Below are 14,914 nucleotides of genomic sequence, written 5' to 3'. Positions count from 1 at the left end.
AGTGTCCAGGAAAACAGGGCTGAGGTAGCAACTCTAGGTATATTACAAATAAAGCACTTTACAGTTGAAAATACATAACGCAGGTTGTTATGTGACTGACACAGTACTGTACAGAATGTAAAACAGCAGCTATCTTGCACTACACCTTTTACTGGGCCACTAAGGCAATGTCATTACCATAGAGTACTATCAACATCAGCCCCAAAGTCATTAAAGGGATACTGAACCCACATTTTTTCTTTCATGATTGAGATAGAAAGCTTAACATTGCATGCTCTAGTTTACTCCTATCATCAATTTTTATTATTATCAGGTATTTGTAGAGCGCCAACAGATTCTGCAGCGCTGTAAACATAGTCGGTGTACAGGATAGCTTTTGTAGGGGTCAAGTGGGTAGAGGGCCCTGCCGAGAGTTTCACTGTTGTAGTCGGCTCTTATGAAGTGATCTGTAAACAGCTGGGCCCATAGGCTTACAATCTAAGAGGTTCAAGGGGAAAGCAGTGGAGTTAGGAAAGGTTAGTGTTGGTTGTATGTATCCCTGAATAGTAGAGTTTTTAGGGAGTGCTTGAAGCTGTTAAAACTAGGGGAGAGTCTTATGGAACGAGGCAGTGAATTCCACAAGATGGGGGCCAGTCTGGAGAAGTCCTGTAAACGTGAATGTGAGGAAGTAACAAGAGAGGAGGAGATCCTGAGCTGATCGAAGGGGACGGGAGGGAGAGTATCTAGAGACAAGTTCTGAGATGTAGGGGGGAGCAGTGCAGTTGAGAGCTTTATATGTCAAGGTGAGGATTTTGTGTTTAATCCTGGAGGCAAGAGGAAGCCAGTGAAGGTATTGGCAGAGAGGTGCAACAGATGAAGATCAACGAGTAAGGAAGATGAGCCTGGCAGAGGCATTCATAATGGATTGTAAAGGAGCTATGCGGCAGCTAGGTAGACCAGAGAGGAAGGAGTTACAGTAGTCGAGGCGGGAGAGGATGAGAGAGTGGATTAAAATCTTGGTTGTATTTGTGTAAGGAAATGTCTAATTTTAGCGATGTTTTTAAGGTGGAAGCGGCAGGCTTTAGCCAAGGACTGAATGTGAGGAGTGAAGGAAAGATCTGAGTCAAGTGTGACCCCAAGACATCGGGCGTGCGGGGTGGGGTAATGATGGAATTATTAACAGTTATAGAAATTTTGGGGGTGGAGACATTGGAAGAAGGGGGAATAATAAGGAGTTCAGTTTTGGAGAGATTTAGCTTAAGGTAGTGAGAGGACATCCAAGATGAGATGTGAGAAAGACAGTCAGTGACACGGGTTAGTAAGGAAGGAGGTAGGTCTGGTGCAGAGAGGTAGATTTGGGTGACATCAGCATACAAATGGTATTGAAACCCATGGGACTTTATTAAGGAACCTACTAACGACGTGTAGATTGAAAAGAGAAGGGGACCAAGGACAGAGCCTTGAGGTACCCCAACAGAAAGTGGTAATGGGACAGAGGATGCTCCAGAGAAGTCTACACTAAATGTACGGTTAGTCAGATAGGAAGAGAACCACGAGAGAGCTGTGTCACAGATGCCGAAGGATTGGAGGGTTTGGAGCAGAAGAGGGTGGTCAACAGTGTCAAAGGCTGCAGACAGGTCAAGGAGGATAAGCAGAGAGAAGTGGCCTTTGGATTTTGCTGTAAGTAGGTCGGTGGTAACCTTGACAATTGCTGTCTAGGTAGAGTGATGGGAACGAAATCCAGATTGCAGTGGGTCAAGAAGAGAGTTTAGTGTAAGGAAATGGGATAGACGTGCGTAAACTAGCTTTTCGAGGAGCTTTGAGGCAAGAGGGAGTAGGGAAATAGGGCGGTAATTGGAAGGGGAGGTTGGATCGAGGGAAGGTTTTTTGAGGATAGGTGTGACCAGTGCATGTTTTAGAGATGAGGGAAATATACCAGTGCTGAGGGAGAGGTTGAAAATGTCTGTGAGTATAGGGGGAAGGGTAGAAGAGAGGGAGAGGAGTAGCTGTGAGAGGATGGGGTCGATGGGACAGGTAGTGAGGTGGGAGGACAGTATAAGGGCAGAAACTTCATCCTCATTAACAGGGGCAAAAGAGCTGCATTTTTGGATATTTGGGTTTTGGGTGAGCTTTTGAGGGGGTGGGAGATTGGAAGTAAGTTGAGAGCTGATTTCACTTCTGATGGAGTCAATTTTGTTGTTGAAGTGGCTGGCAAAATCTTGAGCTGAGAGAGAGGTTGTGTTAGGAGGTGGGGGTGGGCGAAGAGGAGTGTTGAACGTGGAGAACAGACGTTTAGGGTTAGAGGGAAGAGTAGAGATGAGATTAGAGAAGTATTGTTGCTTATTAAGTATAAGGGCAGAATAGTAGAAGTTCAGGATGAACTTGTAGTGAATTTTTATCGGTTCTATTGTTATCTTCATTTGAAAAAGCAGAAATGTAAGCTTAGGAGTCAGCCCATCTTTGGTTCAGAACCTGGGTAGCGCTTGCCGATTGGTTGCTAAATGTAACATTACATTCCTGCTTTTGCAAATAAAGATACCAAAAGAATGAAGAAAATGTGAAAATAGAAGTAAATTAGAAAGTTGCTTAAAATTGCTGCTCTATCTGAGTCATGAAAGGAAAACATTGGGTTCAGTGTCCCTTTACGTAATGGGAATTAACAGTAAATGGGAAAAACTGACAAGATGTTCCTGAAATGTAGGTTTAGTCACAAAGCACTGAATTTGCTAAATAAAACTACCGCATTACCAATGAGTAAATATCACAATTCTCTTAATGAGCGGGAAGATTTAGGTTTCCCTGCAGCGCCCCCTACAGATTACTTTTTGCATCACAGTGATTTCACATGCTAGAGAATTCATTAAAAAAACCAACAGAAGCTAGTGCCCCTAATATATCCAGCACTGGCACGGGGGGCTGAGACATCATTTTCTATAGCACTGGGCCCACTGCATCACCTGCATACATTACTACAGAATTGTCATAGCAAGGGCACACTTGCATGTTACCTCCACTACTGTGCCTTTAGGTGCCATAGAAACACTTTATTTTTTGCAGGAAAGATTGTGATGAATCCTTTTTAGACAACGTATTAGTGCAGCTCCCCCTACACTTAATAATAACACAAGCAGCGATTAGGGGTCATGTCACTACCTGGATAAGATTAGAAGCCACCAGTAACAGAGATATGCAGATAGTGCTGTCAAACTGCTGAACAGAAATGAAGCAAAAGGTAATACACAAACTGAGCGATTACACAGATCAAATGTTTTCATTAAAGTATATTCATTTAATTACTGGTCCTATACGCCCATACTAGACATCCTATATATGTGTCACTAACGTCCCCAAATACGGCCAAGGGTCCCTGCTGTTATCAATCACAAGCCTACATAATAAGTATATTAAAACAAACTATGAACACATTTTATTTGTCTAAATTTGTTCTTGGAAAAAGAACGGTTTACTCTGGATGTTCCTAAGTGAAATAAAGCTATTGCCGTGCTTGTGGGGATCTGTACCTGTCAGCCAATACAGCTGTGGAATTGTCCTTATCAGCCGGTTAAAACTGCCTTTTTCAGTATAATTCGTGTAAGACAGAGAAGTTTTAACTTCATGAGAAAAGATTAAGGAAAGTAATTTTGTATTGGTCATAATTTTTTTTTTATAAATGTGTGGTCGTATGCTAAAAAAGAAGTATTTTTTGTTCTATCACCTGTTAGGGCATGTCACTATGCACCAATAGAGATGCAGGACACTTCCATATGACCCAGATATATACAGAAATACACTTTGCAAAAACAAAACTAATATATAACATAATTAAAGAGAGTGCTCTTTCATATGCATGATATATATTGTTGTACCTTAATAACCCTTATTTAGAATATTCCATTTTTGTTTCATATGCATGATATACGTTTTGTATTCAACGTCCTTTAAAAACAAAACAATGAGTAATTCATGAGCGGAATAAGCCCACCACAGAGACTTCAGTTACACGCTGACCTGGGCACACACTGACAGTGACACGCTGACCTGGGCACATACTGACAGTGACACGCTGACCTGAGCACATACTGACAGTGACACGCTGACCTGAGCACACACTGACAGTGACACGCTGACCTGAGCACATACTGACAGTGACACGCTGACCTGAGCACACACTGACAGTGACACGCTGACCTGAGCACACACTGACAGTGACACGCTGACCTGAGCACACACTGACAGTGACACGCTGACCTGAGCACATACTGACAGTGACACGCTGACCTGAGCACACACTGACAGTGACACGCTGACCTGTGCACACACTGACACGCTGACCTGAGCACACACTGACAGTGACACGCTGACCTGAGCACACACTGACAGTGACACGCTGACCTGAGCACACACTGACAGTAACACGCTGACCTGAGCACATACTGACAGTGACACGCTGACCTGAGCACATACTGACAGTGACACGCTGACCTGAGCACATACTGACAGTGACACGCTGGACCTGAGCACATACTGACAGTGACACGCTGACTGAGCACATACTGACAGTGACACGCTGACCTGAGCACACACTGACAGTGACACGCTGACCTGAGCACATACTGACAGTGACACGCTGACCTGAGCACATACTGACAGTGACACGCTGACCTGAGCACACACTGACAGTGACACGCTGACCTGTGCACACACTGACAGTGACACGCTGACCTGAGCACATACTGACAGTGACACGCTGACCTGAGCACATACTGACAGTGACACGCTGACCTGAGCACACACTGACAGTGACACGCTGACCTGTAAACACACAGACACGCTGACCTGAGCACATACTGACAGTGACACGCTGACCTGAGGCACACACTGACAGTGACACGCTGACCTGAGCACACACTGGCAGTGACACGCTGACCTGAGCACACACTGACAGTGACACGCTGACCTGAGCACATACTGACAGTGACACGCTGACCCTGAGCACATACTGACAGTGACACGCTGACACTGAGCACATACTGGCAGTGACACGCTGACTTGGGCACACACTGGCAGTGACACGCTGACCTGGGCACACACTGGCAGTGACACGCTGACCTGAGCACACACTGACAGTGACACGCTGACCTGGGCACACACTGACAGTGACACGCAGACCTGAGCACACACTGACAGTGACACGCTGACCTGAGCACACACTGACAGTGACACGCTGACCTGGGCACATACTGACAGTGACACGCTGACCTGAGCACATACTGACAGTGACACGCTGACCTGAGCACACACTGACAGTGACCACGCTGACCTGGGCACACACTGACAGTGACACGCTGACCTGAGCACACACTGGCAGTGACACGCTAACCTGAGCACACACTGACAGTGACACGCTGACCTGGGCACACACTGACAGTGACACGCTGACCTGGGCACATACTGACAGTGACACGCTGACCTGGGCACACACTGACAGTGACACGCTGACCTGGGCACACACTGACAGTGACACGCTGACCTGAGCACACACTGACAGTGACACGCTGACCTGAGCACACACTGACAGTGACACGCTGACCTGAGCACATACTGACAGTGACACGCTGACCTGAGCACACACTGACCAGTGACACGCTGACCTGAGCACACACTGACAGTGACCACGCTGACCTGAGCACACACTGGCAGTGACACGCTGACCTGAGCACACACTGACAGTGACACACTGACAGTGACACGCTGACCTGAGCACACACTGGCAGTGACACGCTGACCCTGAGCACACACTGACAGTGACACGCTGACCTGAGCATACACTGACAGTGACACGCTGACCTGAGCACACACTGGCAGTGACACGCTGACCTGAGCACACACTGGCAGTGACACGCTGACCTGAGCACACACTGGCAGTGACACCGCTGACCTGAGCACACACTGGCTGTGACACGCTGACCTGAGCACACACTGACAGTGACACGCTGACCTGAGCACACACTGGCAGTGACACGCTGACCTGAGCACACACTGACAGTGACACGCTGACCTGAGCACACACTGACAGTGACACGCTGACCTGTGCACACACTGGCAGTGACACGCTGACCTGAGCACACACTGACAGTGACACGCTGACCTGAGCACACACTGGCAGTGACACGCTGACCTGAGCACACACTGGCAGTGACACGCTGACCTGAGCACACACTGGCAGTGACACGCTGACCTGAGCACACACTGACAGTGACACGCTGACCTGAGCACACACTGACAGTGACACTCGCTGACCTGAGCACACACTGGCAGTGACACGCTGACCTGAGCACACACTGACAGTGACACGCTGACCTGAGCACACACTGGCAGTGACACGCTGACCTGAGCACACACTGGCAGTGACATGCTGACCTGGGCACACGTCGGCTCGCTGCCCGTTGACAGGATGCACAATTAGAGAACAGTACACACATTTAGCACTCACCAGTTTGCTGCTTTTGGGGGTCTCGGCTACCTCTGTAACAACATAAAAAAGTGTGTTAAAAAACATGGCCACAATTGCTCAGCCTTTAAAGGGACAGTCTAGTCAAAATTAATTTTTTTATAATTCAGATAGGGCATGTCATTTTAAACAACTTTCACTTTAACTTTTATCAACAAATTTACTTTGTTCTCTGGTATTCTTTGTGGAAACCTAAACCTAGTTAGGCTCATATACTAATTTCTAAGCCCTTGAAGGCCTCTTATCTCAGTGCATTTTGACAGTTTTCACAGCTAGAGAATGCTAGTTCATGTGTGCCACATTAGATAACATTGTGCTCACTCCTGTGGAGTTAAGATTAAGCACTGATCGGATAAAAATGTAAACCTCTCAAAAGCACTGAGATAAGGGACAGTCTGCAGAGGCTTAGATACAGGGTAATCACAGAGGTAAAAAGTATATTAATATAACTGAGATAAGGGGCAGTCTGCAGAGGATTAGATACAGGGTAATCACAGAGGTAAAAAGTATATTAATATAACTGAGATAAGGGGCAGTCTGCAGAGGATTAGATACAGGGTAATCACAGAGGTAAAAAGTATATTAATATAACTGAGATAAGGGGCAGTCTGCAGAGGATTAGATACAGGGTAATCACAGAGGTAAAAAGTATATTAATATAACTGAGATAAGGGGCAGTCTGCAGAGGATTAGATACAGGGTAATCACAGAGGTAAAAAGGTATATTAATATAACTGAGGTAAGGAGCAGTCTGCAGAGGCATAGATACAGGGTAATCACAGAGGTAAAAAGTATATTAATATAACTGAGATAAGGAGCAGTCTGCAGAGGCTTATATAAAAGGTAATCACAGAGGTAAAAAGTATATTAATATAACTGAGGTAAGGAGCAGTCTGCAGAGGCTTAGATACAAGGTAATCACAGAGGTAAAAAGTATATTAATATAACTGAGATAAGGGGCAGTGTGCAGAGGCTTAGATACAGGGTAATCACAGAGGTAAAAAAGTATATTAATATAACTGAGATAAGGGGGCAGTCTGCAGAGGGTTAGATACAAGGTAATCACAGAGGTAAAAAGTATATTAATATAACTGAGATAAGGAGCAGTCTGCAGAGGCTTAGATACAAGGTAATCACAGAGGTAAAAAGTATATTAATATAACTGAGATAAGGGGCAGTCTGCAGAGGCTTAGATACAAGGTAATCACAGAGGTAAAAAGTATATTAATATAACTGAGATAAGGAGCAGTCTGCAGAGGATTAGATACAGGGTAATCACAGAGGTAAAAAGTATATTAATATAACTGAGATAAGGAGCAGTCTGCAGAGGATTAGATACAAGGTAATCACAGAGGTAAAAAGTATATTAATATAACTGAGATAAGGAGCAGTCTGCAGAGGATTAGATACAGGGTAATCACAGAGGTAAAAAGTATATTAATATAACTGAGATAAGGAGCAGTCTGCAGAGGCTTAGATACAGGGTAATCACAGAGGTAAAAAGTATATTAATATAACTGAGATAAGGAGCAGTCTGCAGAGGCGTAGATACAGGGGTAATCACAGAGGTAAAAAGTATATTAATATAACTGAGATAAGGAGCAGTCTGCAGAGGATTAGATACAGGGTAATCACAGAGGTAAAAAGTATATTAATATAACTGAGATAAGGGGCAGTCTGCAGAGGCGTAGATACAGGGTAATCACAGAGGTAAAAAGTATATTAATATAACTGAGATAAGGAGCAGTCTGCAGAGGCGTAGATACAGGGTAATCACAGAGGTAAAAAGTATATTAATATAACTGAGATAAGGGGCAGTCTGCAGAGGCTTAGATACAAGGTAATCACAGAGGTAAAAAGTATATTAATATAAACAGTGTTTTCTGTGCTAAACTGGGGAATGAGTAATAAAGGGATTATCTATCTTTTTAAACAATAAACATTGAGTAGACTGAATAGAAAATCATATAATCACTTAGCAAGTGTGATAAGGCAGAGAAAGCACAGCAGCAACTAAACATCTCATCATTTTATTATTAAACTGCTGGGCACAACCACAGGAGAACAGTTACTACTCCTCATGCTATTGTTCTACCCTGAGCCTGCAGCTCTTCTCTTATTTTAACCCTTTTAAAAGGTACCAGTTGGTGAAGCTTTATACTGGGCACTGCCATCTTGGAGCTCGCGTATTCTCGCCCTCAGTGAGCACAATTATTCACAGCTGTATTCTGCGCTTCAGGATAACACAGACAATACAGAGTTACATAACTTATATAAAACATAAATAATAGAGAGTAATGCAGCCGTTACAGCAACAATCCAGCAATGTTATAGTGAATGTGCATCTCTTCTAGGCAAGAAAAACGCCAAGATGGAGGCGCCCAGTATGAAGACGTGGATCTTGACAAACTGACACCAGTAAGGGGTTAAAGGGGACACTAAACACTAAATACATTTTATAAGCACAGTACTGGGGCTACAATTAGTCTCCCTCTAGTCATAGGTGCCGCCATGTTGAAATCTAGTTTTCAGTGCGTTCCACAGCTGACGTGCTTGCGCATGTGCAACAACTCTACTTGAGATACTTGCAGCGAAACGTAGGTTACAAAATGGCAACACCTATAGGTAGGGGGAGGTGAATGAAATGCATTTAGTGTTTAATGTCCCTTTAAAATAAGAGAACACATTTGAAGAGAGGGGCAGGCGCAGGAGAAAAACAAGGGAATGGCAAGTAGTAGCCTGTATATTGCAGATGTGCCCAGCTGTTTAACGTCCCTTTAATGGCTGTAGCACAAACAAACCCAGCTAGAACGACACAGCAGCAAGTTCCTTTTTCATTTCATTATTTGCCGCATTTTCACAGAATTAACCGCTACAAAAGTAATCTCCAATTTATTTTTAGATATTTACATTGATAAAAGTGATGGAGTTTTTTTAATGTATTGTCTCTTTGCAAAAATTTACACACCCCCCCTCCTATGACAGCTTAAAGGACACTAAACCCATTTTATTACTTCATGACTCAACTATCAAATGAAGCAACTATCAAATTTACTCCTATTATCAATTTTTCTTCGTTCTCTTGCTATTTTTATTTGAAAAGCAGAAATGTAAAGATAGGAGCCGGACCATTTTAGGTTCAGCACCCTGGATAGCACTTGCTTATTGGTTTTTACATTTAGCCGCCAATCAGCAATCGCTACCCAGGTGCTGAACCAAAATTGGGATGGCTCTAAGCTTACATTCCTGCTTTTCAAATAAAGATAGCAAGAGATATTAGTCTAATGAATTTTATACTTAGAGACATTATACCCAATTGTTAAAGCACTTGAAAGTGATGCAGCTTATCTGTAAAAAGCTGACTAGACAATATCACCTGAACATCTATGTAAAAAAGGAAGATATTTTACCTCAAATTGCCTAAGTATTCACACCCCACTGTAAAGAGACTTTGGACAGCCAATCGGGATGCAAGTCCCAGGACGTGCAAGGCTGTGTGCATCTGGCATGTTATTTTCCTACTGAGTTTACTATGATATCTCATGAGATCCCAGTGAAGCACAGCATGACCTCAGCACTGCTGATGCCGAGTAGCTATTGTTTTTCTCAAGCTGCAGTACCTAAAGTATAACTGGTCACTGAGCACTTACTCTGGTGAGGTAAAATATCTTCCCTTTTTACATAGAGATGCTCAGGAGATATTTTCTAGTCAGCTTTATACAGTTATACTGCATCAGTTTCAAGTTTAGCATATGAGTATTATGTCCCTTTAATAGACAATACTAAGAATAAACATAATTTGGGCGTTCGCCTTTACAGTACCGTTGTGAGTCCACATAATGTATTTTATTTAGTTTGAGATATAAATGATGAAGAAGACAATTGTTTTGCTTTTTGAGCATGCACAGGTGAAAAGAATTGTAACTTTTTGTCCACTTGTGCAGTAGGAAACGCTTTCAGTTTGCTGCATTTAATTGTTTTAGTTTCCTGACTTGTAATATAGCGTTATGGACTCTTGATAAAATCATTTATTTAAATGAGACAGGACTTAGATTTTAATATTCTAAACAATACTTCTGCTGCATATGGTTCACAGTCACTTAAAGGGACATTGTAGTGGAAAAATAAAATACTCTAATTTGCAAACTATCGTCTAGCTCCCATTGCTGTTGTAACCGGAGGCAACATAAAACACCCTAATAGGCTTGAATGGCGAATCTTGTGATTACCCCCAGCAGTTTGCAATAGCTATGGTAATTAGGCCAACATATTTAACTCCCCAGCAGGATACAGCCAGTGACTGGCAGCTACACACATATGCTGTTTACAATTGGCTCACATGCTGTGCTCAGGACCATGTGCTGTGGCTCTAATGGGACATTTGCATTGGCTAAAACAGTTTTCAAGAGACACCAGAATTAATAAAAAAAAAAATACAAAATTAGAAACATTTTTTCTTTAGAAAGCCCCTTTAATGTGCAGACTGCAATGCCAGTGTTTAAATTCTAAAACACATGAAAGTAAAGAAATCTCATTAAAAGCTACATGAAAGTCAAAATAAAACAGATATTCTGACAGAATGTAAAATTACTTTGTTCTCTTGCTATCCTTAGTTGGAGAGCATACCTAGATAGGCTTAGGTGCATGGACATGTCTTGAGCAATTGACGGCAGTAGTGTTTGTAACAATGTATAACACTGCAACACTGTGGGGATATAATGCTCGAAATACCTGCCTGCACCTTAGCTTATCTAGCGGTATGCTCTGCCACAAAAGGATACCAAGAGAACAAAGTCAATTTGATACCAGAAATAAAATGAGAAAGTTGAGTATTATCATTTACAGTCCCATCACTGCGTCATATATAAAGCACCTATGGGTTCAGTCTCTATTTCAGATGTTACCTCTCTTGAGAACTTTGGAAGAGGCTGGTTCTGGTGTTTCGGGGGAAGTGGTATCTGCGCCATCATCCACAACCTGAATCTACAAAAAAAGTGAAATGGTTTTAAGTCTCTTGTGACCTGTTTAACTGCAGCTGACTGGTGACACTGTGCAGGTAACAGACACATTGTATACTTATCAGAGATGTCACAAAATGCAGCCTGTCAGCAGAAAGAACGGGACAAACGCTGCTCCACATCAGGTTGTTCTCTTTAAACAGCGCTGCACTATGTAAGTTTTCCTTAACACGGTGCAACCAGAGTGAAGCACTGTTTGAAGAGAATTGAATTTCATTTCAAAATGAACTACAGAAAATGTTTCTTTATAAAATAAATGTCATCTCAGAAAGTGAAACAAGTTGTGCCTCTGGGGTTACCACATTTAACAAGTAATTAGTAAACATTCTACATCTCATTTTTGCACTGACCAAACCAATGTGCCCTGTTAGCTGCGAGCAGAAGATGCTGCAACCTGTGAAAAGGTCAGCTCTAATGACCCCTGCTGCACAGCGACAAATGACTGCCCTCTATTTACTGAGGCACCAAGATCCCAGTGAAGTTGGCTGCCTGAAGACTTTATCCTATTTGTACAAACAGTAAAGACTTAACCTATACGTTAACCTGCAACACACGTGCACTTCCTCCTGTAATCAGTTGCTCTGTTAATCCCCTCTATAGCACATGCTGAACACTTCTTATGTTGATCCAATATAACGGATAAAGAATACAGTGAGCCTTTCTTTAGAACTTGGTGCCACAGATGCAGCAAAATCTAAAACATACCTAGTAAGTGTTTTGTATTTTTAATCAATTCCCACAAAAGCTATGTTACGTATAACAGATCACTTGTGATCAACTGGTTATCACCTGCATGGGAAGGTATAAGCTTTTAATTTGAAACAAAGAATAAAGAACAATTTGTCTTCTACAATTTATTCTTTGATCTTTTTCAAAATAGTCGCAACAAATAACTATATTAACCCTTTCTAAGGGGGTTGTTTTTTTGTGGCACAGTCTCGCCACCAGCAGCGTGACCACGATACTTTAAGAAGGCAGCAGGAGGGAGGTCTAATAGCACGATCGCGCCATTATAAGCAGACAATCCCTTAACAACCAATACAGGGTACATTGTGGTTGTTAAGGGGTTAAAGAGAATAAATTTGCAGTTCACTTGCATCATTATTTCACCTGCTCTTCCTGTAATTTACACCTTAAAACTGTAGTTTTTCCACTACCCCAGAGTGTGTGCAGTGCATTTGGTAGAATTCAGGACCCTGACACAAAATTACACTTTAAATTACAAAAAAAACATTTCTGTTGCGTGTAGATCTTTTGCAATGCAGTGATTCGTTTCTGCATACATAAAAAAAATGACTTCATGCTCCTTTAATTACAGCTGTTACTAGGTACCCTGGCATCTGGTATTTGTCAAGCCCTGCACTAAGATATAAGATTATTCTTTTTGTATTTTTATTTAACTATGAAAACTATACAGTATATACTTTAGACAACCCAAGGTATTGATCGAGGCCTATTTCGGTATATTTGATGCTATTATTTGGCTGCCAAATAAGATCATATAAAAAAAAACTTTTTTTGCTAACTTTGTGTTTCTCACTGAAATTATTTACACACAACTACTGCAGTCATAAGAAAAATGGTTGTAAAAGCTTCTCTGTAATCCCCTTTGTTCGGAAATAACATACATGCCCTGCTTTATCATTGGTTTTTGGCAATTAGAAGGCCGCTAATTGCAGCTGTGCACCATACTTGAACTTCCTGGTAGTGAAGGGAATAATTAGGCATCTTGTAATGTTAATTTAGCTGTAGTGTAGAGATTACAATCCCACCCGACACCTCCCACACAGCTCTCTTCCCTCCCTCACTCCCCAAAGGTCATCACCATTATAGGTACTGGCATACAGTATGCAGTGTAGTTATTTTTTTTTTTTTTTAAAGTGTAGGGACCCCCCCCTCCAAAAAAAAAAAACAGCTCTCTAACCCTCTCCCAGTATTCCCCACAATATTTGTAACTGGCAGCTAGTCTGCCAGTGTAGTGGACCCCCCCCCCACCCTTCTTTTTCTGCAGTGTAGGATCCCCTCCCCTATTGCTCACGGGGTGAATGTGTTTATGTTACCTGTGACTGCCGAACAAATATACCGTGGTTTTCCTCGCAGGTGAAATATTTTCTGCCCTGCACTGTGCCGTCGTTCTTTCCCTTGGGGTCGTCCAAGATGACTCCCACCCATTTTCCCGAGGCGAACAATGTGGCCCCGACATAAGCAACTGTCCCTCTGTGTCCCTTCCCGATCACCTCCACGCGAGAGCCCACTTTCAAGGGCTTTCCTGTGGCCTCTACACTCATCCTGGAGTTAGAGCTCGGAGTCTAAAATACATGACAAAAAAAAATTTTGGAAAATGTTAAAAATATTAAAAAATAGACAATGTCAAAGAATGCAAACAATATGCCGAACTCAATGTGCACTGCCACTAAAACACGGCTCATCTCCGATCAGAAGCAAAACCAGCGCCATGAAAACTACCAATAAATAGACCTGATCCTTTAGTTACAAAGCTGAAAGAAATGAGTAATGTTAATACAAAGGTAGACAAATCAAGCCCCTACCTTATGGTTCCTTAGCACTTCCGTTTCTCTTACTCAAGCATAGCGCTAATCAGAGGCTACCAACGCCAGCTGCTGTAGAGTGTAACGGCGCATGCTCATGCTGCACGCGCGTCACCTCTACTCACAGTCTGCAAGACCTGACCCTTCAGCAGAGGCGGAGAGAAAGCATCTTAAAGGGACACGAAATCCAAAATGTTTCTTTTATGATTTAGGTAGAACAGACAATTTTATAACAACTTTCCAGTTTACTTCTATTAGCAAATTTCCTTCAATTTTTTTGGTATCATTTGTTGAAGGAGCAGCAATGCACTACTGGTTTATAACTGAACACATGGGTGAGCCAATGACAATCAGTATATATATGCAGCCACCAATCAGCAGCTAGAACCTAGGTTATTTGCTGCTCCTGAGCTTTCCTAGATAAACCTTTCAGCAAAGGATAGCAAGAGAAGGAAGCAAATTAAACAATAGAAGTAAATTGGAAAGTTGTTTAAAATTGTATTCTCTATCTGAATCATGAAAGAAAATGTTTAGGTTTCATGTCCCTTTAAGCATGCGTTTCTGATTGGCTCTAGTGCAATGCTTAAAAGGGACATGAAACCCAAACATTTTCTTTCATGATTCAGATAGAGAATACAATTTTAAACAAAAAAAAAAAACAAGAAAAGCTCAGGAGCAGCAGAGAACCTAGGTTCTAGCTGCTGATTGGTGGCTGTATATATATATATATATATATATATATATATATATATATATTGATTGTGATTGGCTCATCCATTTGTTCAGTTAGAAACCAGCAGTGTATTGCTGCTCCTTCAACAAATGATACCAAGAGAATGAAACATATTAGATAATAG

General features: G+C 42.3%; 1 protein-coding gene across 3 annotated transcripts in view; it reads right to left on the bottom strand.

Moving 5' to 3' along the window:
* DCTN1 (dynactin subunit 1) overlaps nt 1–14,914 on the bottom strand; it is a 284,349-nt gene that overhangs the window by 265,134 nt on the left and 4,301 nt on the right. For all 3 annotated transcript variants that reach the window (XM_053704365.1, XM_053704367.1, XM_053704366.1), the window contains exons 2-4: nt 13,569–13,817; nt 11,395–11,473; nt 6,473–6,504 (exon numbers count right to left, since the gene is read on the bottom strand). In XM_053704365.1, coding sequence (XP_053560340.1) covers nt 6,473–6,504; nt 11,395–11,473; nt 13,569–13,796 — 339 coding nt within the window. In that variant the 5' untranslated portion in view covers nt 13,797–13,817. The remainder of the gene's footprint in view (nt 1–6,472; nt 6,505–11,394; nt 11,474–13,568; nt 13,818–14,914) is intronic.

The sequence above is a fragment of the Bombina bombina genome, chromosome 2 (genome assembly GCF_027579735.1).
Source record: "Bombina bombina isolate aBomBom1 chromosome 2, aBomBom1.pri, whole genome shotgun sequence".
In the NCBI taxonomy this organism is placed as follows: Eukaryota; Metazoa; Chordata; class Amphibia; order Anura; family Bombinatoridae; genus Bombina; species Bombina bombina.
The sequence above is the reverse complement of the archived record's forward strand: the minus strand, read 5'-3'. Positions and strand labels throughout refer to the sequence as shown.